Genomic DNA, 22589 nt, shown 5'->3' with positions numbered 1-22589 from the left:
AATCAGCGGGCGCCCTGACTTGAGTGTGTGCGTGCGAGTGCTGAGCGGTCGGCGCGCTAGCTGTGCCCTTTCGCGAACTGCCCATGTTTCGCCCAAAACTTCGAGCTCCATAGACACGCCAAACACGACGCGCCCAGCTACACCCACCCTTCACGCCACCCCCTCACCCTCCGTTCAACCTACACTCGTCCTTGTTTCAGTATACCCGTTTCACATACAACATAATTGAGTGTCTGCGACTGCCAAAATGACAACGGTGCCGGTCAGCGAAGTTAAGAGCACACATGATCGCTCCTCAAGAACCGCGGCGCATTCCCACATCAAAGGCCTAGGCCTGTCAAGTGATGGGCGTGCGACACCCTCAGCCGGAGGCTTCGTCGGCCAGGCTGCAGCTCGAGAGGTACTTGATGGCTCGCTGTTTACTCCATCTTGGCGCTAACCCGCCCAGGCATGCGGTCTAGTCGTCGACCTTGTCAAGGCAAAGAAGATGTCTGGTAGAGCTGTGCTGCTCGCAGGTGGACCGGGAACGGGCAAGACCGCACTGGCATTGGCCGTAAGCCAGGAACTCGGCACAAAGGTCCCCTTCTGCCCTATTGTCGGTAGTGAGATCTACTCTGCAGAGGTTAAGAAGACAGAGGCGCTTATGGAGAACTTCAGAAGGGCCATCGGTGCGCATTCCTTTCCCTCTTCCTCCAACCAAACTAACACTCAGCCACAGGTCTGCGTGTCAAGGAAACAAAGGAAGTTTACGAAGGTGAAGTGACCGAGCTCACCCCAGAGGAAGCCGAGAATCCACTCGGAGGCTACGGCCGCACCATCTCCCATCTCCTCATCACTCTCAAGTCTGCCAAGGGCACAAAGAAACTGCGACTCGATCCATCCATCTACGAGGCCATACAGAAGGAGCGCGTGCGCTTGGGCGACGTCATCTACATTGAAGCCAACACTGGCGCTGTGAAGCGCGTTGGGCGATCGGATGCTTACGCGACCGAGTTCGATCTCGAAGCAGAGGAGTATGTGCCTATACCAAAGGGCGATGTGCACAAGAAGAAGGAAATTGTCCAAGACGTTACCCTACACGACTTGGACGTTGCAAATGCACGGCCGCAGGGAGGTCAGGACATTATGAGCATGATGGGTCAGCTCATGAAGCCAAAGAAGACGGAGATTACAGAGAAGCTGCGGTTAGAGATCAACAAGGTTGTCAACAGGTACATCGACCAGGGAATCGCAGACCTAGTACCTGGTGTTCTCTTCATTGATGAGGTTCACATGCTTGACCTTGAGGCTTTCACCTTTCTCAACCGCGCGCTCGAGTCGCCCCTGTCGCCTCTCGTTATTCTTGCCTCGAACCGTGGCAACACGCACATTCGCGGCGGTACAAACCTGCCTCCTTCGGCCCATGGCATCCCAACGGATTTACTTGCGCGACTCCTCATCATTCCCACACATCCGTACAGCCCGGCAGAAATTAGCTCCATCATCACGACGCGCATTACGACGGAGAAGCTCAACATGTCGCCAGCGGCAAAGGACAAGGTCAGCTCATTGGGCGAGAAGATCAGTCTGCGATATGCGCTGCAATTGCTAGCGCCTGCCAGCGTATTGGCCGAGGTGAATGGACGGCCGAACAAGCAGATTGAGGTTGAGGACGTAGAGGAGTGCCAGGATTTGTTTTTGGATGCACGAAGAAGTGCAGAGGCATTGGGGCAGGCAAGTGGGTATATCTCGTAGGTGCTATGTTGTAGTCTGTACAATAGCCCGGCGTTTGGATGCAGAGGACGGTAGGCGTTCCTCAGTCATAGGGAGCAGTGTTTGTTTGTTTTATACTATTATCAAAAGGCTAGACGATATTTGCACTGGATAATACGATGTTATGGCACATGAGTTGTACCCATGGCCTACCAAAGAAGCACGGTGTTGGTAGATGTTGATTCAAGCACGTTACTGGTGGAGATGCCGACTTGCAAGGGTGACTGGGTACGACTTGATCTGAATAATGATGTGAATAATTAGAGAACATGTCATAGAAGCGGACGCTAGATCTACAGACAGGGATATGCTCGAACTGTGATTGCACACGACAGTAATACGTATGTAGGGACCGTTCAGACTATCGGGGTATTACGGAAGGAGTTCAGATGGCAAGAACAGGTTCTGCCAAAGACATACGACTTCCGTTGCCACTCAACGGGTTCCGATTGGTTCCGTCGGCTACATGCCCAAAGCTACATGAACAAAAGCTGTTTGCCTTTTTGCCTCATCGCAACCACGACCGGCTATACGTACATACATATATATCAAGAAACTCGGTGCAAGTCACTATTGTCGCAAAGATCGAACCATACCCGCCTCACCACCTACCATAATGTCTACCGCGATGCGCGTCTTGGTGCGCCTACCTCGGCAGCTGTCCAGGCGGTCGTTTGGCATGTCTGCACGCGCCGCACAGTCACCGTTTGGCTCTGGACCTTCGCCCCCACGCCTGCCCAAGGAGGAGCAAGAAATGTTCGAGAAGCTGCAGAAACAAAGCACCGGTGCCTTTAGCACGCCCAGAGGGAGCGAGGAAGAAGCAGCGCCGTCGTCCAAAGCAAACATTCGCATGCAAATCAATCAGTCGCCCGACTCATCAGCAGAGCCAGAGATTAGGTTCGAGAACGGCAAAGAGATCAAAAAGGGAGAAGAGTTTCACCCCAACATGCGAAGAGGCGCACCGCCAGAGTTTGAGGGCGATGTCAATCCCAAGACTGGAGAGGTGGGGGGACCAAAGAATGAACCATTGAGATGGGGACACGCCAGCGACTGGAGCTACAACGGAAGGGTGACTGACTTTTAATCGCGCAAAAGCATGAAGGATGGAAGATGGGACGCTTGACGCGACGTGCAGGAAGTCAGTAGATATAGTAAGTAAGCGTAGTATCAATTAACTAGTCGATAAAGTTATTGTTATGCTTGGTTGGGAGCAATGCCAGGCTGAGTCACACGGTGAGATGGTCGCAGATCAAAAGCGTACATAGATGTCCGTGCGGAAGAGTGAAAAGGGTCAACCATCAGAGCAGCGTGAGGTGGAAATGCACGTGTGGGCTGCATACACGAGAGCCCGTACGCAGGGGCGAATGACGTGGCGGCGAGTAGAAGAGCGAGTTCCAGAACGTGGACACGAGAGCGGGAAATGCTTCGGGAACGGGGCGTTCCAGACGAGGGTCGAGTAGGTAAGTAAGTAGACGAGAAGTTATTTTGGGGTGCCTGCCGACAGATAGACGAGCAAGAGACTATAGCCGGCGCGTTGCTTGGGCGGGGGATGCATGGTCAACACACTATGGCATCTTGTGCGCAAGGATGGCGCTTTGAAGAGAGCGATTTACTCGACCCCAGACTGCTTGGATCATGCCTCGAGGACGAATGGGCGCGCCCGGCGAGTCTGACATGCGCGCCCGTTTCATGATAGCGGCATGGGGGGATGGAGGCGAGGCAGAGAAGGCCTTGTGGCGCAGCGTCAAGCCGTGGCTAAGCATTGACTAGTGGCACAGTGGCTGCCTAACCAGGATGGCCTGGGCCCGTGCCCCCTTTCGCTTTCCGGGGTCCACGAAAGCCTCTTTCTCTCTCACGCACGCACACATACTACTTACTTGCATACGACCCGCCCGTCCACACGCCCTCTCTCATCTCTCGGCTGCTTCGGCTTTCGGGCGCGTGTATACCAGCACCGCTTTGCACCCTGGAAATGGCATCTATACCCGCACGCAGATGCCTGCGCGGTCCTGTTACGTTTCAGGCAGCCCGGCAGCACTCGCCATGTGCAAATTGGCGAAACACTCTACTCGTCTCGCCAGCATTCCCATCCCTGGAGCGATCATGTTTTTGCTTCAGGTCGCGACTTGGGCTGCAGGTCCCACATGGTGCCCACAGCAGCCAGCCAGAGTCTTTGCCAGCCGTCTGCTGCAGATCTCTCCCACTATCTGCCCTCGGGGTAGGCACTAAGTAGCTAATGCGTGTCTTCCTCCCTCTCATCTACTATGTAGATTATCCGCTTCCCCCCCCCCCCCCTGAGAGCCGCTAGAACATGGGCAAGAACTATTGAATCCTCGGGCTCTTGACACACACCCAAACCGTGTTCATTACGGATGTGTGCTCTAGTAGTATTCGTCTGACTGTGCATTATACGCATCTCGGGCTCTCGTTGGTGCTCGTGGTGTTTTCTCGGTGTAATTGAACTGTCAGCTCACGCTATTCGTCGTCGGGACTTTATCCTAGCCTGACACCATCGACCCTGCAGCGCCTAACCCAGGAGTGCCTGGCCGCTTCAGCCTCATGCACACAACGCGCAACAAACCGCCTTGTCACAACAGCTCACAACCACCCGGGTCTGGCTCCTGGATTCCGGCATCGCGGGTTAGCGCGGTGCCGCCACGACAGGAACTGCCTTGACAAGATGCACCGTTTTGCATTAGCGGAGCTGCGTACAAGTGCCTCGACTTGTCCATTAACGTCCATTGCTTGCCCATCTGCAGCCGACTACAAAGTCATCGGCTCAGCCACCCTCGTGTTCGTGTGTGCCAACGCCAGTATCAAAACAATCCGTGCCCATGGTATGTTGCATTCGCTAGAGCGTCCATGTCAATTCTCACGCCCCGCCCATGGTTTGCTAACGCATCGGTCACAACCAGTCTCTTGGTCACAGTTCCCCTATATGACCCTCTGATGCTGACACCCGCTTTCTTTTTTGGCTGTCCCTTCTCTCCTATCTAGAAAGATCTACAACTCCTAGTCCCCCCTGCATTATAGCATCGTCACCATTCCGGGGGACCCGCGTCTATTCGGCATCATTGGCAAGGATATCGCCGAACACGGGCACCTTATCTGAGGTATATCCTTTGTCTTTTGACTGGCCTCGCTCCCTTCTTCGCACCGCAACAGCAGTAGCAACAGCACCAGCAAGAACAACAATGTTGCGCCTATTGCTTTGTGTGGCCTTCTTCCTCCACAGTGCCCTTGCCCTAGACGAAGTCGTCGATCTTGGATATGCAAAGTACCGCGGAAAAAGTATCGGCAATGGCGTCATGCGCTGGGCTGGCATGCGATTTGCCCGCAGCCCCTCGCTTCAAGAGGGTCTACGATTCGCTGCTCCACAAGATCCAGTCAAGGAAAACGGCACCGTAGATGCGTCATCGGTACGCAATCATATTATTACATGGTATTCTGACAGGCAAGCTGACAGAGCGATAGTTTGGACCCTTGTGCATCGGAACCAGAAGCGTCCTCAACTCTGAGACAGGAGGAACTCATGCTGAAGATTGCCTCTTTGTTAATGTCTTCTCACCCGGCACAGCAAATGACACAAGCAATCTACCCGTCTTTGTCTTCATCCAAGGCGGTGGCTTCAGCATGAACGGCAACGCAAACTACAATGGCGCAGACCTGATTGACGCAGCTGACAATGGGATGGTCGTCGTAAACTTCAACTACCGTGTGGGTCCATATGGTTTCTTGGCTTCTGATGAGATTGCGGCAGACCAGAAGTTCAGCTTGAACAACGGACTCAAAGATCAGAGACAAGCCCTCAAATGGGTACAAGCTCACATCAAGCAATTCGGAGGTGATCCTAACCATGTGACGATTGGAGGCGCAAGCGCTGGTGGAGGCTCAGTCGTATTCCAACTTACAGCCTATGGCGGTCGGGACGATGGTCTCTTCCATGCTGCTGCTGCCGAGTCGGCAGCTTTCCCATCTCTACGTGACGTCAAGGATAGCCAATGGCAATACAACGAACTGCTTCGCCAAACAGGCTGCAAGGACCTCAACTGCATGGCCAACATGGATACTGTCCAGTTCCAGAACGCTGTGCGCTCACTACAGGAGCCCTTTCCTGGCGGCAGTGGTCCGCCTATATACTTCTGGAACCCCACAATTGACGGCGATTTCATCAAGGACTTCACGTTTAACGAACTAAAGGCTGGTCACTACGTCCACGTACCCACAATTTTCGGCACCGCCACGCACGACGGCGTCATCTTCACACCCCAGAACGTTGTCTCGCTAGCAAAGGCAGAAAGCTTCTTGATTGATAACTACCCCGGCATGAAGTGGAGCGCCATCTCTCGGATTTGGGGCTCTGAAACTGATATTGCCGCGGGCAACACCAACGGCTGGAGAGCAGTCACGGCTGACATCTATGGCGCAATTCGATACGACTGTCCTGGACTCAACATTTCTGCTACGTTTTCTAGCGATAAAGAGCACTCTACATGGCACTACAGGTGGAACGTTGGAGCAGCGTTGCACGTTGGCGAGTTGTTGCCCATCTGGAACAATGCTACCTCTGCTGCTGGTGTGTTTGTTCAAGCCTACTGGGCGTCGTTCATCAGGAGCTATGATCCCAACAAGTTTACGGCAGAGTTCCTTGTCAAGAAAGGCTCTGAGTTGAAGAGTCCTGATTGGAAACCATATGATGCCAAGGATCCGGAGAGATTGGTTTTCAACGATGACAACAACGTGGCCATGGAAAAAGTCCCCGAAGTGGAGCAGAAGAGATGTGATGAAGTTGATAATCTAGGCCTCCACTTGAAACAGTAAGTCGTTGTCATGTTTGTTTTCTGGGAAACGCAAACGCTAACGGACGTTACAGACCCACAGCCAACGGCGATAACTCTTCTCCATCTGCCAGTCCATCTTCCCCTTCTTCCCCTGCCGCTTCCACTGGCTCTTCTTCCGGCTCCCCCTCCTCACCTCCCGCCCACTCATATGGAATCCGGAACGCACCATTTTCACTAACATCTTTGATTTTTGCTTCTATTACACTGGCCTCGCTCCAGTGGATCATAATTTGAACTCACGCGGATTGCGATAATAATATACCCTATTAATACCGTACGACTCAATCGTCAGTGCATTTTGGATTACAAATCCACGCCTCTCCCTTGAGCATATGGCCCACCTCCACCCCCAATTCGGATCTGCAGAGTCCACATGAAGACTTTACTGCACCCGACCATTCGTAGACGCACCAAGAGAAGACCATGATTATTGTCTGGTACGACAACAAGATTGTATACATCGGTTAAGAGTCACACTCAACTGCTGGAATCGATGTTTTGCGTCGAGAGTATGCGGAATGATGAGGAGGAAGACGATGAGAAAGCAATGAAAGAAACATTGCTAGAAGAGATTTACATTAAATTACCCGGGGCGCCGGATAAGACGACGACTTTCAAGTCAAACAAGCTTGTTTTCATTTGTCCGAGATGTAAGAGTAGTTGGTCCTTAGAACGTTGTAGAGTAGCTGCGGTTCATCGCCGAGCTTGGCATCACTTTTCACCAAAAGCGGTGAGGTACTACTGTAATGGAGGAACATATAATACATAGATGACACTGCTAGTGCTTACGGAAAGCATCCAGAATTAGATACTGTGCACGCTTGAAATAGCACCATTTTTTTATGTTGCAATCATTGTGCAAACATTGTGCAGACATGTATCACTTTACAGGGCGACTACTTGGGTTTACAAAATGTAAATTTTATTTGTTCTGTGCGTGCAAGTTGGGGAAATACTCTCCTTGATGCAGCAAAAGTAGTCGGATGCAATGCCTTTCCCACCAGGTGCATTGGAGCGGATGGGTAGTAAAGACCGTCGAGTCGAGGATTGGCTGCAAACAGCAGGCACCTTAGACGCCACTTCCTCCTCTAGACATATCATAACTTCACGAGAGAGTGATGGCTCACAAGACTTGTTTGCACCACTCGATGTTCACTCATTGATTTCACTCGGGACTTATAACACTGCTAACTCTTATACAAACAACGACAAACACCAACCTTTTGCTAGATTACAACTCCACGAGTCTCGATTGCCATTCATGGCGTTCCCCATAGACTACATCCACAAGCTACCACGCTACTATTCCACCGCCTTGTCGAAAGAGGATAGGCACGCCCTCAGTCACGGGGAGAAGAACCACAACCTCCAGCAATGGACAGGCTGGGATCTGGTGCGCTATCACGAGTCTCGCAGGAGCCTCATTCCCCAAGTAATGCCCAAAGTCGAGAAGATGAAAGCACTTGCAGATATAGACCATGGCAAACAATACAGCCAGCGCGCGATGGCGAAGGCGAAAGCGAAAGCGAAAGTGAAAGACAGGGTGCTAGACAAGGTGCGTGGAATGTTTCGCGTACCGCATATCAAGATGACTACTACAACTGACACTGGCAAGGAATACCAAGAGTCTACCTACACACAGTCGACTCACGGCCACCGTTCTACTAGCTCCTCACCAGCCGGTCTCCTAGCATCGCCCTCAAGGAGTCCTTGTAGCACATCCCTCGCACTAGATAGTAGTAATCCCCGCCCAAGCAGCAGCAGCAGCAGCAGCAACAGCGACTACTTCTCGCACCGCCCCACACATGGAGCTTCATCAAGCAGCTACCACTACCACCGTCGCATATGCCCCCTCGCGCTCTCCCCGGGTCCCCCCTCCGACTCGTCCTCCACCCGCGTGCGCAGCCCCCTAGCCCACCAAGTCTCCTTCCAGCCGAACCCAAACATAACGTTTGATACCTTCCTTGCGCCGCACAAGTCGGGCAAGGGCGAGGTGCTGCATGAGGTGGCCGGTGCGAAGAAGGGTGGAGCAGCGTCAGCAGCAACAGCAAAGAGGCTGGGCAAAATGCCGTCTATGCCGCTGTTGAGGAAAGTGGATGGAGATTGATTGGGTGTGTGTGTGTGTGTGTGTTTGTGTGTTACTTGGGTTTTGAACGTTTATGGGAGGGCGCGGTAAAATGTTTGAGAATTGCAATTACTGGTGCAAGATATGGAATGCATTTACATGGGAGGTGGGGCTGTGTAAAGTAATGGGGGGTTAAAAGTTAGACATATGCAGACTTGGCTGCGACAATGGATTGAAACCTTGATATGTAGTAAGTAAAGTACTCGCGCCGCGTATACCCGGTCATTCTGTTTTCTTTTTCTTTTTTTTCTTTTGCATTACAAATGTTCGACCCGCTTGACTTATGTGTTGCTGTGTAGTTGGTTTAAGAAAAAGGTGGGTGCATTTGTGTAAATTGTGTGAGCGGCTGGGCTAACCTGACCTGGGAAGTCAGGCACGGCTTGCCCGATTAGGGCAACTATTGCATGCACTGCAGGTGGAGAGGGGGGGTGGGAAGTATTACCTACCATAACTATCACTGGCAAAAATATCTATCGTTGTTATAATAAAGTACATGTTACTTTCTATACTCTCCATTCTCCCAATCCCAATCCCTCTTTAATCCACAAAATTGAAAATAGAACTAACAAGAAAGAAAGAGTGAGTTGTCCCAAGTCTACATATGCAAAAAAAAAAAAGTCCCCCCAACTAAATATCCCTCTCGCACAAAAAAAAGTGTCTTCATCCGATACCCTCGTCCCCCTCACCATAATCAAAGGCGCAGGCCATGAATTCATCGCCCTACCCGAAGGCGACAATGCCACCGTAGCGGATTTCCACACGTAAGAAAAAAAAATTCCTCCTTCATTCCCCCTTACAACCACAACCACCAACACTTCCCCACTACTCAGCACCCCCACGCGCACCACGACAACCCCCACGCCCCTAACCTCTGGCTTCTACAAAATCACCGCGGGCCCCGCCAAGCCCGCCAGCTACACATTTGAAGAGTCCAAGTACGTGCTTAGCGGGCAGATTGACGTGCTGGACTGTGCAACGGGCATCACGCATCATCTCGTCGCGGGGGACTTTGCGTTTTTCCACGTGGGCTCCAAGGTGGAGTTTTCGACACGGAGTGCAGGGATGGCGTTTTATGTTGTTACGAGGGGGGTGAGGGTGGCGCATGAGGGGTTGAAGGGGAGGGAGGAAGGAGGAGGGAGTGGGAGTGGGAAGGCGAAGTTGTAATTGAGAGGGGGAAATCGTTATTCTGACATGAATGGTTTTTTGAAAAAAAAAAGAAGAAGAATAGATGAATGAAGATTAGGGAGTGAGTGGGTTTTGACCAACCAAAAACACACACACACACACACACACAAGGGGACTGGATTTGATATTGTTTGATATTTCAAGGTGAACGAGATGGGATATCCTAAACATCTAAGTTGTTGTGACTTTGGCGAGGAAGGAAAAGGGAGCGGAAAAAAAAGGGTTGCATGAGAAAGAAGAAGAGAAAAAAAAAAAGAAGAACATGATTGCTGTCCACGCCATCCCCCAATTCATGCACACACACATACAAACCACCCACTCCAAGTCACAGCGCCGTTAAACCAAGAGAAAAAAAAAACAAGAACAGGCCCGCTACCAGAATCTAACCCACAACCCCCTCCCCCCCTTCTATCACACACACACACCCTCCCAAAAACAACAAATGATTCAAGAAAAACGAAGAAGAAAAAAAAACAAATCAAGCACCAACACCAGGGACACTAACACTTCCGGCGGCCAAATTGAGACCCCCACCTCTACTCCTCGGCCCCACAAACCCTTGTCTCTGTCGTCCTGTACGTCCTCTACCCAGCCAATTATACTTGAGTTCTTTATTCAGCCGCCCAATCTTTTCCTGCGCATCGTCGCTACTCTGCAGGCTGACGAGCACAGAAACACACTGGAGCATACGGCCTACTGTCTCGGTGACTTTTGTGCTGTCCATGGGCTGCTGGCGGAGCGCTGCTGGGGGCATGTTTTGGGTATGCGAGGTAGGCGGGGGATATAAATGGGCCACTGTTGGGGGATGTTGTGAGGGATTCGAGGAAAAGGAGCCGGCGGATGTGTTTGATGTTGCGCGCGAGCGGGTGCTGGCAAAGGTCGAGGAAGTGATGCTTGTGGTTGATTCGAGGTAGCCTCCGCTACTTTGGCTAGTAGAATTGAGACTGCTGAGCTGTACATCGTTTGCGCTTCCGGCGGTGCCAGGCCGGGTATCGTGGGGTATGGGTGAGGGCGACTCGAGACCTGCGTTTAGGTTTTCCAGCGAGAGTCGTGAAAAGATTGCCATGAGCGCTTCATAGCGCGGTAAAATGACGATATCGCGGAACATGAGAAGGGTCATGCGGCGGACTTCGAGTTCGCCGAGTATGGGTATATTCTTGTGATTTGGGCTCTTGGTGTTCATTTCGTCAGGGAGCATGACGCCCCAGAATTCGGCCGCTTGGGCCGATGTCATGATGCCGGAGCCTCTAAACTCCATGTCCAGAGGGAGAAAAACAGCCTGGAGAAAAGGTAGTATGGTAGTGAATACAACAAGCCACATCTCGACGAGATGCGGGATCAACCTATCGTCAGGAACATGTCGCAGGGTTTGGTCCAATGAGCCAAACCCGGTTTGAAGAAGCTCATTGAGATCCTCGATAAGAATAATAGGAGAGCGCTTGTGGATACAGCGCTTAATGTGAACAGTGACGAGGGCGTTGAAATCCTCAACAGGAGGCCGCGGGTCTTCGCCTTCAAATATCAACAACACTCTTGCTTTCAACAATGGCCACGCATCGTCTGGCGATAAACCGTGGATACCAAATGCGCTCCCCAAATGAGACATTTCCGATGTATGCGACAGAGCCTGTCCAGGGGTCGAGAGACTTGATGTCGTCGTTATGGTGCCTGCTAGCAATGGCCACTCGGATCTTTCTATGCTGAAAGACTGATTGCGCTCTCTGTGCGGCGGGTCTAACTGCGCATCCAAAAATGCCGCCGCCTTTTCTTCCTTCTTTGCTCGTCGCAAGTGACGCCCGCCGTGCCTTAGATCCAAGCCCGTGACCGAACTCGCAAATGTACTCGAGTGTCCTGGCGACGAGGGCGCTGCGAACGAATACAGAGGTTCGGGCGCACTTGGGTTAGTGGGCTTGGAATTGCTGCTGGCTGACGAGAGCGGAAGAGCAAAGCTGTCTCCATCTTTCAGCTTATGTTTTTGCCGCGACAAGAAATGGTGCTTGTGCTTTTCCTCTTTTCGTTCCGGCAACGAGTCGTTTCGCGGAGGAACAAGAGTTGACGTGGACGCGTTGGCCGACGAGTAGAGCGAAGCATTAGCGCTTGTTGTGGTCGAGTCAATCAGGCTTGTTGTCGAGCCGGCCATCATCATGCGGTTCAGGGCCTGGGAGCTGTGGATACCAATGCCAATCTTGCCAGGCGAGGGTAGGGCCTGGTGCTTGCTCTCGCCGCGGTTGTCGACCTTGATGTTCTTGGGCTTGGAGGAAAACAGCTTCATCTTGCTCTTGCCTTCCTTTGGCTTCTGCGAGGACAGGTCTGGTGTCGACGCGGGCTTGGGCGAGGCATGGGCCTGGGATTGCGCCTGGGCCTGGGAACCCTCGACACCGGGAGAGTTCAGCGGGCTTCGTGGAAAGGCAGCATTCGCGGCCGTGGTGGCCGTCATTCTGCTGGCCGCGACGGGGTTTGGGTAGGTGACGCCATTGGTGCGGAAGGTCATGCCCTGGGCAGGGGCGGCCGGGGGACTCTGGGGCTGAGGGCGTTCGGTGGGCGCGGCGTCTGAAGAGGCGGGGATGGTGGTGGAGCGCTTGCGGTAATGCTGGGGATTCTGGGCGTATGCGGCCTGGGCAGCGATTTGCGAGGCAGTGAGCTGGCTCTGCGGGGCCATGGCAGCATCCCTCTCGCGCACCGGGCTCTCCTTCATGGAGCTCAGGCTGGGCTCGAAGTAGCCCTGGGAGCGCTGGCGTGGCCGGTGGCCTAGGTGCGCGCTGGCAGCGTGAGGCTGGCTCGGGGCGGCATCGCGCGTAATGGCGGGACGTGAGTAGTTGTGGGCAGGGAGCTGGCCAGCAGTGCGCGACTCTGTTGTAGATGTCGGCGACTTGAGCGACGAGGGCGAGAGGACTGAGGCGGGCAGGGGAGCGCGTCGCTGCTGTTGTTGCTGTTGCTGCTGGGTCGCGTAAGGGCCGTCCGAGTCGGACTCGTCGAGAGAGACGGGGCGGCGGACGAGGGGCGTTGCTGGCGGGGGAGAGGACGAGGGCATGGTGGGCGGCGATAGCAGCGGGTGGGTTGCTTTTGCGACCCTGTGGCTGCTGCGGCTTGCAGGGAGGGTCAGGTAACGGCAACGGCGTATGGCGTGGATGCGGATGCGCGAATCGATGCTATACGGCTCGATGTCGAGGGAGGGCGCCTGGCAATCGGGGCTCCTACTCCAGCGCTCGCATGGCCGGCATGGGGACGGGGAGCGTAGCAGATGCAGGCGGTGCCGTGTGCCAGCAGCATCGAGCGGACGGGAGAGCAGGTGGGTGTGGGTGGGCAGAACAGTCGACGTCGATTCACACTCCCGTTGTTCCATGGCCCACTAGCCCTCGACGCACTCTCGCACACGCCCCGCCCTTGGCCCTGCCATCCTTCTGCTCCTTCACCCACACCCCCTCCCCCCCGACACCAAACATGCCCGCCCTAACCGCAGCCTACGCCTCGCCCACATCCCCTTCCCACTCCTTTTCGTCCGACCTCCCCGCCCTGGCTGCACCGCCCTCGACTGCCGACCGCGTCGCCTACCTGGCTGCACTCGCATCCGCCCTGAAAAGCATGCAAAAAGACGTCAACGACTTCCTCACCCAGAAAATGGCAGACGACAAGGCTGCCGACGATGCAAAGGACGAGGAGACGTACGGCGAGGAGGTGGTCGACGACGACTGAGCGCCCACCCCCACGCACATGTACGAGACAATTGCTATTCCATTCATGGGTATACTTTGTACTATCCATACAGCCCTTCCACGCCCCATCACCGCCATCCCGCCGCCCCAGTCGTTCTCTTGCCCACGCTGCCCCGCATGCACCCGCTGTGCACCACGCTGTTGTCCGGGAACACGCGAATCGCACTTCCGCCAAACCGCTTGTGGCAGACGGCACAATGTCGATCTTCGTCAATCACCACTCGTCTGTTCAGTCCACCCGGTACCTTGCGTCCATACTGGTCCGTCTTGTTGTCGTTTCCAAGTAGCATCGCTGCTTCGACTGCCACCTTTTCTACTCCCCGCAGCCGCGAAACAATGCGCTCTTCATTGAGAAGTGAGTTCGCATTGCGGATCCGACCAAAGAAATATGACTCCAGATCCTTGACCGGTAGGCTAGGCGGAATCAGATCCAGAGTTGTCGCTGCTGGCAGTCTTGCGCCGTGCTTGGAAAGCAGTTCCAGGGCAGGAGGCCAGTTGGGTTGGTGCGGAGGTGGCGGCGAAAGATACAGGGATAGGAGCACGTGATAGATGGACAGCTCAGTGTCTTCAATCGTCCCTTGAATGTTTGATCCAATCTGCGGTGATCCAATCTGCGGTGAGCGGTTGGGTGGGAGAGATGATGGTGGTGCTGTGTAGACTTGGTTGCAGTATCTACAAACATGTTAGCTTTTCGTAGCCCTTACAAGTCCCATGTCTAGACTTACTCCTCGGCTTTCTTGTAGTCCTTCAACTGGAATACATAGATTGCCAATGCTTGCTTGTGCGATCCCATCTTGCTCAACACAATCGCGCGTGCTTCATAGTAATCCGCATCTGATAGTTCATGTCAGTCGCTATGCATTCCATATCAATTTCCCAACCACAATACATACCGTTAGCCGGGAGTTGCTGGAACACACGATACCGGTTGTACTGTGCATTGCCCTTCTTCAAAAACGTCTGCAATCTCTCCCTCCAATCCGCCTTCTCCTCCTCGTTGGCAAAATCCCCACTCTTGAGCCTTTCCAGCAGCAAGTCGACCAGCCGCTGGTGAAAGTCGACATTGAGGTCGTTGAGCTCCTCGATGATATGTTCCAGATATCTAACCGCCAGTTTGAGATCAATCTTTTGCAAGAATTCAAGGACCCGGTCTCTCGGCAGCGTCTCCGCGTTTTCCGTATCCGCAAGGAAGACTTCCATCCCAAGCTCGGGATTCACCCGCAGCGGCCATTCGGCATACTCGAGAATGAGATCAATTAGCTCCGGAGGCAACGCTTGTAGATAGCCCACCGTGCGCTGTGGTCCTTGCAGCGCAGACGAGACCTCCTCGTCCGCCTCGTTCTTGCCAAACTTCTCCAGCAATTCCAGTGCCTGTCGATGCAGCTTCTTGCCGTGCAAAAAGTCAATCAGATCCGCGTACCGGCCTGTCTCGTACAGTTTTTCCTGAACAACGTCTGGCTCACAAAAGTTGGGTAGACGGAACAGCGAGCCTGCTACACTGGGATTCGCAATCATGTACGCCCGGAACAGGGTCGTGTCCACCAGCTGCGCCACTTCGAGCAGCTTGGCTTTCCAGTCTACCGGACCCTGTAGTGAAGTCTCCTCGATGAAAATGTGAAAAGGCGGCTTCTCGGCCTCTAACTGGCTACCGCTAGGCGTAGGTAAGGGCTCTTTCAAGTTACCCTCTGTGTCAATGTAGCGCTTAATCTGCACGCGACATTGTGTAAGGAACGACTGCAACGCACGCACAGAGTCTTTGAACTCCTTTTCCGACACTGCTTTGTCGGGTTGGGCTGGATCTGTTGTCCTCTTCTTGATACTGCCCTTTTCTGCTGCTGCCTCGTCCTTGACAGCGCCAGCCCGGATAGAGCCAGCGTCCGAGTCGACCTTCTTATGCCCACCAACACCAAATCGGCCCATCATCGATCGTCCAATCGTTGCTGCAGCAGGAACAGTAGTGTCTTCAGATTCCTCTGTAGACTTCTCCCCGTTTGTTTCATCCTCCTCTGTAACGCTTCCATCGCCCTTGACGCTCTCCTCCGGCGCCAAATGTCCAGCAATCGATCTTGGATACAGGGCAATGACACGCTCCGGCGGTGCTTTCGCATCAATGAAGAGCTCCATTGCCTCGCGGTACTTTTTCAGATCAAATAATGCTTGTGCCTTGAGTATCTGAATCTCCCGTATTCTTTCTTCTTTGTCCAGAAGCAGCGTGTCCTCGAGCATATTGAGAAGACTCAAGGCCTCGTCATAGCGTCCATTAGCGACAAGTTCATCAATCTGCGTCTCATAGCTCTGTGCTCCCATTCGCCATATGCATCGGTCGCTGGCGACCAAGAAACCTTTACCCGCATGTGCCAGACTAATGTTGGGTTGGGGTACATGGAGGAAGTTGGCGTTGGGCAGGGGGATGAGTTGTAGCAGGTTCAGTGTATCCGGGTTCCTGATTTCCAAACTTCCCTTTGCAGGCGGCTGTAGCGTAAGCATGTATGGGTACGAGTAGGCGATAGTCTCAGGGGCAGTTTGCCAGGGCACCTGCCGCTTTTCAAGGGCGTTGCCATCTGTGTCAATAAACAAGCTGTTGACATCCTTAGCCAACAGCATCTCGCCCTCTCCAAGCCGTGTTGCCAGAGGCTTCGGTACCCAGCTGCCCATGCCCATGTATCCCATGCCCGAAGATGACACTGCACCAAAGCGCGCCCCGCCCTGACTTCCATTCTCTGCGAGTGCACCTGGCTTGATGATGTCTTGTACCTCCTGTGTCTCGATATCGACCATGACGAAGCCGGGGTCCATGCCAGCGACAATTTTGGTGCCCGTAGCCCACGTCAAGCTCTTGACTGACGCAATCAGTGATATCTCCACGGCGTCGCCCGTCAACTCCATGTCCTGCCATGTCCACAGTATAATCTTTCGCTTCACCGCAACAGCCAGATGGCTCACAATCGACGGGATCCCAGTCGATGGATCCTTGACAATGTTGCTAGCCGCAGCAAACGTAGTGGCGCCTCGTGTCTTCTCCAGCTTCTCCTGCAGCGCATACGTTTGGATGTCGTGGATCGAGACATAGTTGTCTGACAGCGAGACGAGAATGTTGGCTTCCTTGATGATGGCTAGCTGCTGTATGGGCCGGCGCGAGAACTTCTCTTCCTCGCGGAGAAGGTCTGCGGGCTTGGGCTTAGGCGTCGAGAGCTGCTGCGGTTGACCGTTTTGGTCGCCGTTCTGCTGATGCTCAGCTTCGACATCTTCGGCCTGGTCGTTTACACGATATATGCGCAAGGAGCCTGTATTGAGTCCCACAAGCACGCGATCGCCTTGTATTGTTAGCCAAGTGGACCAAATGCTGTATTGAGGCACGCTCTACCATATGCGAGGATCGACTCGATCTTGGACTTGTCGCGCTGTTTAAGCTCGACAATAGGCCGGGCAGTGAACGCAGAGAGCATGTTGACTATTATTCCAAGGGCTGATTCATTGGGCCCGGATGTTGTCGCTGCTATGCGACTGCTGTTGCGCGCACCGAGAGCTTCATGGGCAGTGCCGGCATGCGCCTGAGCTGGGCGGTCCATCGTCATGGCCACGGAGCTTTGGCCAGGGTCCAGCCACGTGCAGCCACATCACTCGAGCATACCACACAACGGGCACTGCTCCTCCAACAGCTGATTGAATAGCATCTGGAAGTATAACAGAGAAGGGTAGTTTTGAGACCAGATACTTGTATTGGTATTCTACCTAATCTAACTAAGGTGCTCTGCCCGATTAATGGGCATAGTAGAGCTGCGAACAGAATGAGAGTGGGTGTTGCTGCATGAGCGAGTGTGGTGATGTGCAAAGTGACTTCAATCAGAAACTCTGGAGTACACGAAGAGGGAGAGCATTTGCCATTCTATATCATCTCCCCCATTTTCACACCCACTGACACGCCACTCGAGTGGGCACATCCAAGGGCCATTCGCCGCCACCACCGTCCCTAAAAAACGCATGCATAAACAAGTCCCGGGCGCAAGCGCCTCACAGGATCAACTCAGGCGGCGTTCAAAAGAACGCAAAAACCAACCCTTCATCCAGAGGGACGAGGATGCTTCCACCCGTACAACAAACACAAAAATGTCGACTTTCAACGTCAACACATTTTCTCAATCTTCCAATGCGGTCCTCTCGAAAAAAAAAACATTGAAAGTAAGGAAAATGGGAGGAAAGCACAGCGCTTGTTACCAATCAGCACATCAACCTCTCCCCTTCTCCCCCCAGCAACAGCCGCAAACAGCGGGTGCAAAGCATACAAATTCCAGAAGTGGGCCGGTGGGTTGAATGGGAGAGAGAGAGGCGTGGCGAATGAGCGAGTCATATCCAACATATTGCCGGATCATATTCAGCACACATCGCTACTCTATTGCGTCCTTGGACGACAACACCATGTACGCCAAGAGGTCACCTGTGCAACGCGGCAAGCGGGCAAGCCACGGCGAGGCGCGTTGCGGCGGTGATGCAGCGTCGAGACGTAGCAATGTTGGCCAAGGGGAAATAGAAAGTAGGAGGGCTGAACAGAGAATCGGGCGTAAGGGACCTCGGGAACAGACATACTCAAGGAGATATGCACAAACCTCATCATTTGATGGAAAGACACCTGCAGACAACGCACATGCAGTCTCGGGAGGGAGGAGACTGCACACAGGTTTGACGGAGGGAGAGTCGTCTGCAGAGCTTCGCTGTCAAACTTCGCAATGAGGGGATATCGATCCAACGCGCAACCCGCAAGAGAGAGCAGTGACACAAGACAAATAAACACAAAGAAATACATGTTGGCTGGGTATATTGAAAGAAAAAGAACCAAAATGTGAAATCAAAAACACCGACACATGCGAGCGGAGAAGCAAGCTTCATCAACGCAAAAACATGTGCCCAAACCCCTTCTCTGGAGAGCGTTTCCGCGTCGTCACGGAGAGGGGGGAAGAAAACTTCAATCGCAAGTTTCGGTCTGAGCAATTACGGCTCATCGCAGGTCGGTCAGGTCGATAGTTGTCTAGTAGTGTATCCAGCCTTGGACCGGTTGACTCAGAAGGCAAGCCGAAAGGTCAGGTGGCTCAAGACTGGGGCACTGTTGTTCGACAAATACGGATCTTAGATGAACGGGTTCTGCTGCTGCTTTTCCTGTGGATAGGGCGACGGCGCATATTGGTTCGAGAAGGGACCAGCACGGTCGTCAGCGGGCGAGGGATCAGCAAGTTGTCCATGGCTACTCGTACGCAAGTGTCCTGGTCGTGACGATTCAGTCACCGCATGTGCACCAACACGGCCGACCTTTTCTGTTGTAGGCTCAACACGACTCTCTTGGTCGAATGTTGAGAAAGGCCGGGGCGCAAGTGTATAGGGCGCTGCTTTGTTGACATTGTAGTCGTTGGGCACGTATTGCGGTGGTGCGGTAGTAGGGTAATCGGCAGCAATCTTGGACTCGTGGTCCATGGCAGGGTTGACGGCATAAGGGTTGCGTCCTGTTTCTGAATAGTCGCGACGGAAGAGATGGGTTGAGGCGTAGACGAGGCCGCCGATGGCTGTAAGAAGCCAGACTAGAACTAGGGCGGAGGAGATGAGTGCTTCAGTTTGAATGCCGCTCATGAGCTTGGCGATAACGCGCTCAACAGATTCAGTGATCTCATCCTTTGCTTTGCCACTGGGGTCAGCTAGAAGTTCGGAGGCCGAGTCTGAGTCGCCCTTTTCGGCAAGGGCACCAAGAGAAAAGGTATCGTTAGCGACGCCAGGGAACTGAACGTGCGCATGCTCTTGAACCCAAGTGAGGCCGCTTTGGAAGCTGGCGATCTTCAGTCCAATCAAGCAGTTGAGTACTTCCTTGATGGGGTCGTATAGCACAGTGCCTCCGAACGTGTCGTTGAGCGTGGTGCTCATTTGGTCGACGAATGCATTCAGAGTATCGTTGACTGCAGTTGTACTGGTGTTGACCCAGGAAGAGATGTCGTCGTTGATTTTGCTATCCAAGTTACCAACGGCGCTGTTAACACCGTTGGACCATGCCATGGATGCATTGTTGAGCGAGCTGACAACTTTTCCGGCAAAGTCAGCGACTTGATCCGTGAGTTCTGGGGTCTTGTCCTCGATGGCCTTGAGCAAAAGGTATTGACCGAAGCATGAAAGGAGGCCAGCGAGACCCAGAGATAGCAGAAACAGCATAGGGACGGAGGTGGCGTACGCCCAGGCCCAGCGCATGACAGCTTGTCGACGAGCTGAGCCAAAGCGCCTGCCGAACCATAGGCCAATGCCGGACGAAGTTGGGCGGGAGGCAAGATAGACGACGTCCATGCCTTCGTGACCCTCTGCGAAGAGGGCAGCACGCTCTTGCATCTTCCGGTAGCGGCGCATTTCCATCCAAGCCATGGGTGCGCAAACAAGGACAGCGGCAACAATGAGCACACCGAGAGCGATCTTCCGTGCATTGTAAGCCAATACAATTAAATCATCGAAAAAGTTGCCGATCGAATTGCCATCAGAGCAGAAGGTAAGTGCCTCCTTCTGCGGCACTGGAAGAACGGATCGGTTGAACTCGAATGTGTTCATGCCCTTGATCAACTTCTTGACTTCCTCAAAAGGCGTGCGGATAATGTTATCGGTAAAGTTCTGCACCTCTGTGAAAGTAGGGATTGACTGGTTGAGCTTCTTGAGGCCCTCTGTCATGTCGGGAGGCAGCTCAAGAGCCTTGAGCTGTGTGATCTGCTCGTCCAGGTTGATTGTCGGTTTGTCGAATCCCGGAATGTTGAAGTTGATCTTGTCCATGATGGAGTTGATGCCGTCTGAAACGGACTTGACAGCGTCGCCCATGTCTTCGGTGACCGAGTTGATGGTCTCGTTCAATTTCTTGGTGACAGCCTCGCTGATTTCGACAGCGGCGTGCAGACTGCCACTGACGGCAAGGGTAATGAGGCAGAGATAGGTACTTGTCATCATGTGAATGACGAAGAGGACAATCTCTTCGACACCCGTGACTGTCATTTCGAGCATCGTCATGAGGCCACTGACTGCCTTTTCAACTCCAGAAGCTGTCATTTCGTTGAGACCGGAGGACATGTAGTGGGGCATCGAGGCTATGGAGCTGCCAATCTTCTCGACTTGAGTGCAAGCACTGAGGGCTTCCCGACGGGCGGAAACGAGGCTTGAGTCAGTGCTTGCGACGGCGATGAGTAGTCGCACAAGAATGAGGAGCAGGAGAATGGTCCAGCGGTTGATCCATATCTGGGAGAGCCTAGCTCGAAGGCCGAGGTATGGTTTGAAGTTTGGTGTTTGGTTTATTGTAGGTCGTGGTGCATCTTGCGGTGGGTAGTAGTCTCGCATCTCATGACTATCGCCAGCGGACATTGATGGAGGCACAGGTGGGAAGGGTTGCTGTTGGTTCGCGGAGGAAGCCATAGCGAACATGTATGGCTGCGAAACGCAGGTCTGGTTGAGGTATTAGAATGGAAAGAGGCTCGTGTGGCTTGGTGGGTCGGAGAGCAAGATGGGCAAAAGCGCCTTGGTCGATGTAGGCCAGCTAAATCTTGGACATGTACCACAGGTAGGTGGCGAGGTAGAGAATGGAATTAGGCGGAAGTGGTGAAATGTGAGACAATAGAGAACAATAGAAGAAGAAGAAAAAAGACCAACGCTCCGTACAATGCAATAAAGGAAACAGAAGGCGAACGGGTGAGGGGTGAATGTGGGTTTGGCAGAAAGAGACGGAACGAACGAATATCTACTTGACAGTGACGAGGACGAACAGGCTAGACGTACCGCGAGAGAGCGAGGACCAGCAGCAGGCCCCCGACCGGGTACCAATGGCACCGCGAGAAGAGGCCTGCTCGACCAGAATGTTTCGGCAGAGCATACAGGCTGCTGAGGCTCAAGTTAGAAGCAGCCCTTGTCGGTAGGGCGGTGGCCCGAATAGGCGCCCGCAGAAGTGGAGCAAGCCACTGCCGGCCAGTCGTTTGCGAGCCCGCTGGCCGGGCTGGCGAGGGCTCGAAACAAGGCGCTAGAACAGCCGTGTCTGGCGGCGTGAGCTGTTTGGGGCTCGAGTGGCTGTCGTGACTTGTCGGCTGGGGTGTTGTCGTTTGCTCCACGGCTTGCGCTCATGGATGGGCGTGCGCACGGTGGCCGGGACGAGGGGCAGACAGACGCCACGCCCTCCTGCTTGTTGGTGTTGGCGGCCAGCGCACGGCGACGAGCGTCTTGTCGAGCGCAAGGGAAACACGACCTCTGGGTGTCGGTCGGTGGCAGAGGAGGTGCTCGAAGCACGGCAGAGATGGGCGGCGCCGCCATTTTGTCCTGTCGCCGCATGGCCACCGCATCGAGGGCCTGGCCTGTGGCGCCGCTATGCCCTGTTTTCTGCGTGGTGCACCGCACAAGACGTCATACCACCGTCGGCCATGTCGACCCTTCTGCCTCAACCCCCAGCATGTTCCTCATGGCCTGCTCGAACCGACCCTCTGTGCTCCGCTGGTGCTCCGCTGGTGCTCCGCTGATGCTCGAAATAGCCCCCGGCATTGATTCGAGAAGAAGCAGGCGCCTGCGCTGCCCGACCCAAGGCCGCAAATACACGACCATGGCTTCGCATCCAACACTCGCCTGTTCATGCGTGGCTGCGGCGTAGCGCTCTCGTGGGGAAGGGGCGGCCCCGTGCGCGGCCATGCATCGCTCCTGCCCAATCAACGCCTTGGCGCACACAGAGCCTCAGACATGGCGCCGCTCTGCTTCCAACCTCATCTCTCGTGTCTTGTATACCCTCTTGGCCTGCACCGTGTCTACCGACGCCTGCTAGCCTGCCTAGCACCGCGGAACCGCTCTCGCTCGCTTTCTACGATATGTCTGCCTGCCTGCCTGTCTACACATTCGCCGTATCCACACTCTCCGTGACACGTAGATTGCATCTTCTCGCTTCTCTACCAGCCATCTCTTCTGCTCCTCAATATTCAGTGTTCAAGCGCGCCCTGT

The 22589-nt window shown here is 53.9% G+C and overlaps 7 protein-coding genes across 7 annotated transcripts; 5 read left to right on the top strand and 2 right to left on the bottom strand.

The window, feature by feature from the left end:
* Nucleotides 1-109: 109 nt before the first annotated feature.
* PSV08DRAFT_194802 (TIP49 C-terminus-domain-containing protein) lies at nt 110-1953 on the top strand. Its single transcript, XM_014229204.2, has 3 exons — nt 110-400; nt 449-668; nt 719-1953. The coding sequence occupies exons 1-3, from the start codon at nt 248-250 to the stop codon at nt 1732-1734; spliced, it is 1389 nt and encodes a 462-aa protein (XP_014084679.1). The 5' UTR covers nt 110-247; the 3' UTR covers nt 1735-1953.
* Nucleotides 1954-2130: 177 nt separating this feature from the next.
* PSV08DRAFT_358888 (uncharacterized protein) lies at nt 2131-2959 on the top strand. Its single transcript, XM_014229205.1, has one exon. The coding sequence runs from the start codon at nt 2369-2371 to the stop codon at nt 2834-2836; it is 468 nt and encodes a 155-aa protein (XP_014084680.1). The 5' UTR covers nt 2131-2368; the 3' UTR covers nt 2837-2959.
* A 1987-nt stretch (nt 2960-4946) lies between these two features.
* Nucleotides 4947-6827, top strand: PSV08DRAFT_170802 (Alpha/Beta hydrolase protein; the record flags this gene model as incomplete). Its single annotated transcript, XM_014229206.1, has 3 exons — nt 4947-5171; nt 5227-6569; nt 6626-6827. The coding sequence occupies 3 exons, from the start codon at nt 4947-4949 to the stop codon at nt 6825-6827; spliced, it is 1770 nt and encodes a 589-aa protein (XP_014084681.1).
* Nucleotides 6828-7854: 1027 nt separating this feature from the next.
* Nucleotides 7855-8700, top strand: PSV08DRAFT_347280 (uncharacterized protein; the record flags this gene model as incomplete). The annotated part of the gene is made up of 1 exon (XM_014229207.1): nt 7855-8700. One exon carries the CDS (start codon nt 7855-7857, stop codon nt 8698-8700), a length of 846 nt encoding a protein of 281 aa, XP_014084682.1.
* A 1602-nt stretch (nt 8701-10302) lies between these two features.
* PSV08DRAFT_407180 (uncharacterized protein) lies at nt 10303-17111 on the bottom strand. Its single transcript, XM_066093769.1, has 15 exons — nt 16981-17111; nt 15330-16930; nt 15203-15299; nt 15080-15169; nt 14907-15040; nt 14724-14876; nt 14510-14693; nt 14342-14450; nt 13855-14288; nt 13456-13592; nt 12712-12989; nt 12584-12680; nt 11800-12550; nt 11213-11769; nt 10303-11182 (listed from the first exon to the last, which is right to left on the bottom strand). Exons 1-15 carry the CDS (start codon nt 17060-17062, stop codon nt 10382-10384), a joined length of 5505 nt encoding a protein of 1834 aa, XP_065949774.1. The 5' UTR covers nt 17063-17111; the 3' UTR covers nt 10303-10381.
* Nucleotides 17112-17484: 373 nt separating this feature from the next.
* Nucleotides 17485-18165, top strand: PSV08DRAFT_265255 (uncharacterized protein). Its single transcript, XM_066092500.1, has 2 exons — nt 17485-17768; nt 17801-18165. Exons 1-2 carry the CDS (start codon nt 17598-17600, stop codon nt 18101-18103), a joined length of 474 nt encoding a protein of 157 aa, XP_065949773.1. The 5' UTR covers nt 17485-17597; the 3' UTR covers nt 18104-18165.
* A 572-nt stretch (nt 18166-18737) lies between these two features.
* Nucleotides 18738-21917, bottom strand: PSV08DRAFT_172558 (uncharacterized protein; the record flags this gene model as incomplete). The annotated part of the gene is made up of 3 exons (XM_014229213.1): nt 18738-21062; nt 21393-21456; nt 21775-21917. 3 exons carry the CDS (start codon nt 21915-21917, stop codon nt 18738-18740), a joined length of 2532 nt encoding a protein of 843 aa, XP_014084688.1.
* Nucleotides 21918-22589: the final 672 nt, after the last annotated feature.

Source organism: Bipolaris maydis, assembly GCF_028858645.1.
Source record: "Bipolaris maydis strain C4 unplaced genomic scaffold PSV08scaffold_2, whole genome shotgun sequence".
In the NCBI taxonomy this organism is placed as follows: Eukaryota; Fungi; Ascomycota; class Dothideomycetes; order Pleosporales; family Pleosporaceae; genus Bipolaris; species Bipolaris maydis.
This window is presented reverse-complemented; position numbering and strand designations above follow the sequence as displayed.

Bases quoted from the DNA above. Each gene is read 5' to 3' on its own strand.
- PSV08DRAFT_194802 (XM_014229204.2), top strand. From the start codon at position 248: ATGACAACGGTGCCGGTCAGCGAAGTTAAGAGCACACATGATCGCTCC. The intron at 401-448 runs GTACTTGATGGC...TAACCCGCCCAG, and splicing joins GCCAGGCTGCAGCTCGAGAG to GCATGCGGTCTAGTCGTCGA. The intron at 669-718 runs GTGCGCATTCCT...ACTCAGCCACAG, and splicing joins GAACTTCAGAAGGGCCATCG to GTCTGCGTGTCAAGGAAACA.
- PSV08DRAFT_358888 (XM_014229205.1), top strand. From the start codon at position 2,369: ATGTCTACCGCGATGCGCGTCTTGGTGCGCCTACCTCGGCAGCTGTCC.
- PSV08DRAFT_407180 (XM_066093769.1), bottom strand. From the start codon at position 17,062: ATGCTCTCTGCGTTCACTGCCCGGCCTATTGTCGAGCTTAAACAGCGC. The intron at 16,931-16,980 runs GTAGAGCGTGCC...TAACAATACAAG, and splicing joins CGAGTCGATCCTCGCATATG to GCGATCGCGTGCTTGTGGGA. The intron at 14,877-14,906 runs GTGGGCTATCTA...TTGCCTCCGGAG, and splicing joins TGCAAGGACCACAGCGCACG to CTAATTGATCTCATTCTCGA.
- PSV08DRAFT_265255 (XM_066092500.1), top strand. From the start codon at position 17,598: ATGCATAAACAAGTCCCGGGCGCAAGCGCCTCACAGGATCAACTCAGG. The intron at 17,769-17,800 runs GTCCTCTCGAAA...ATTGAAAGTAAG, and splicing joins TTTCTCAATCTTCCAATGCG to GAAAATGGGAGGAAAGCACA.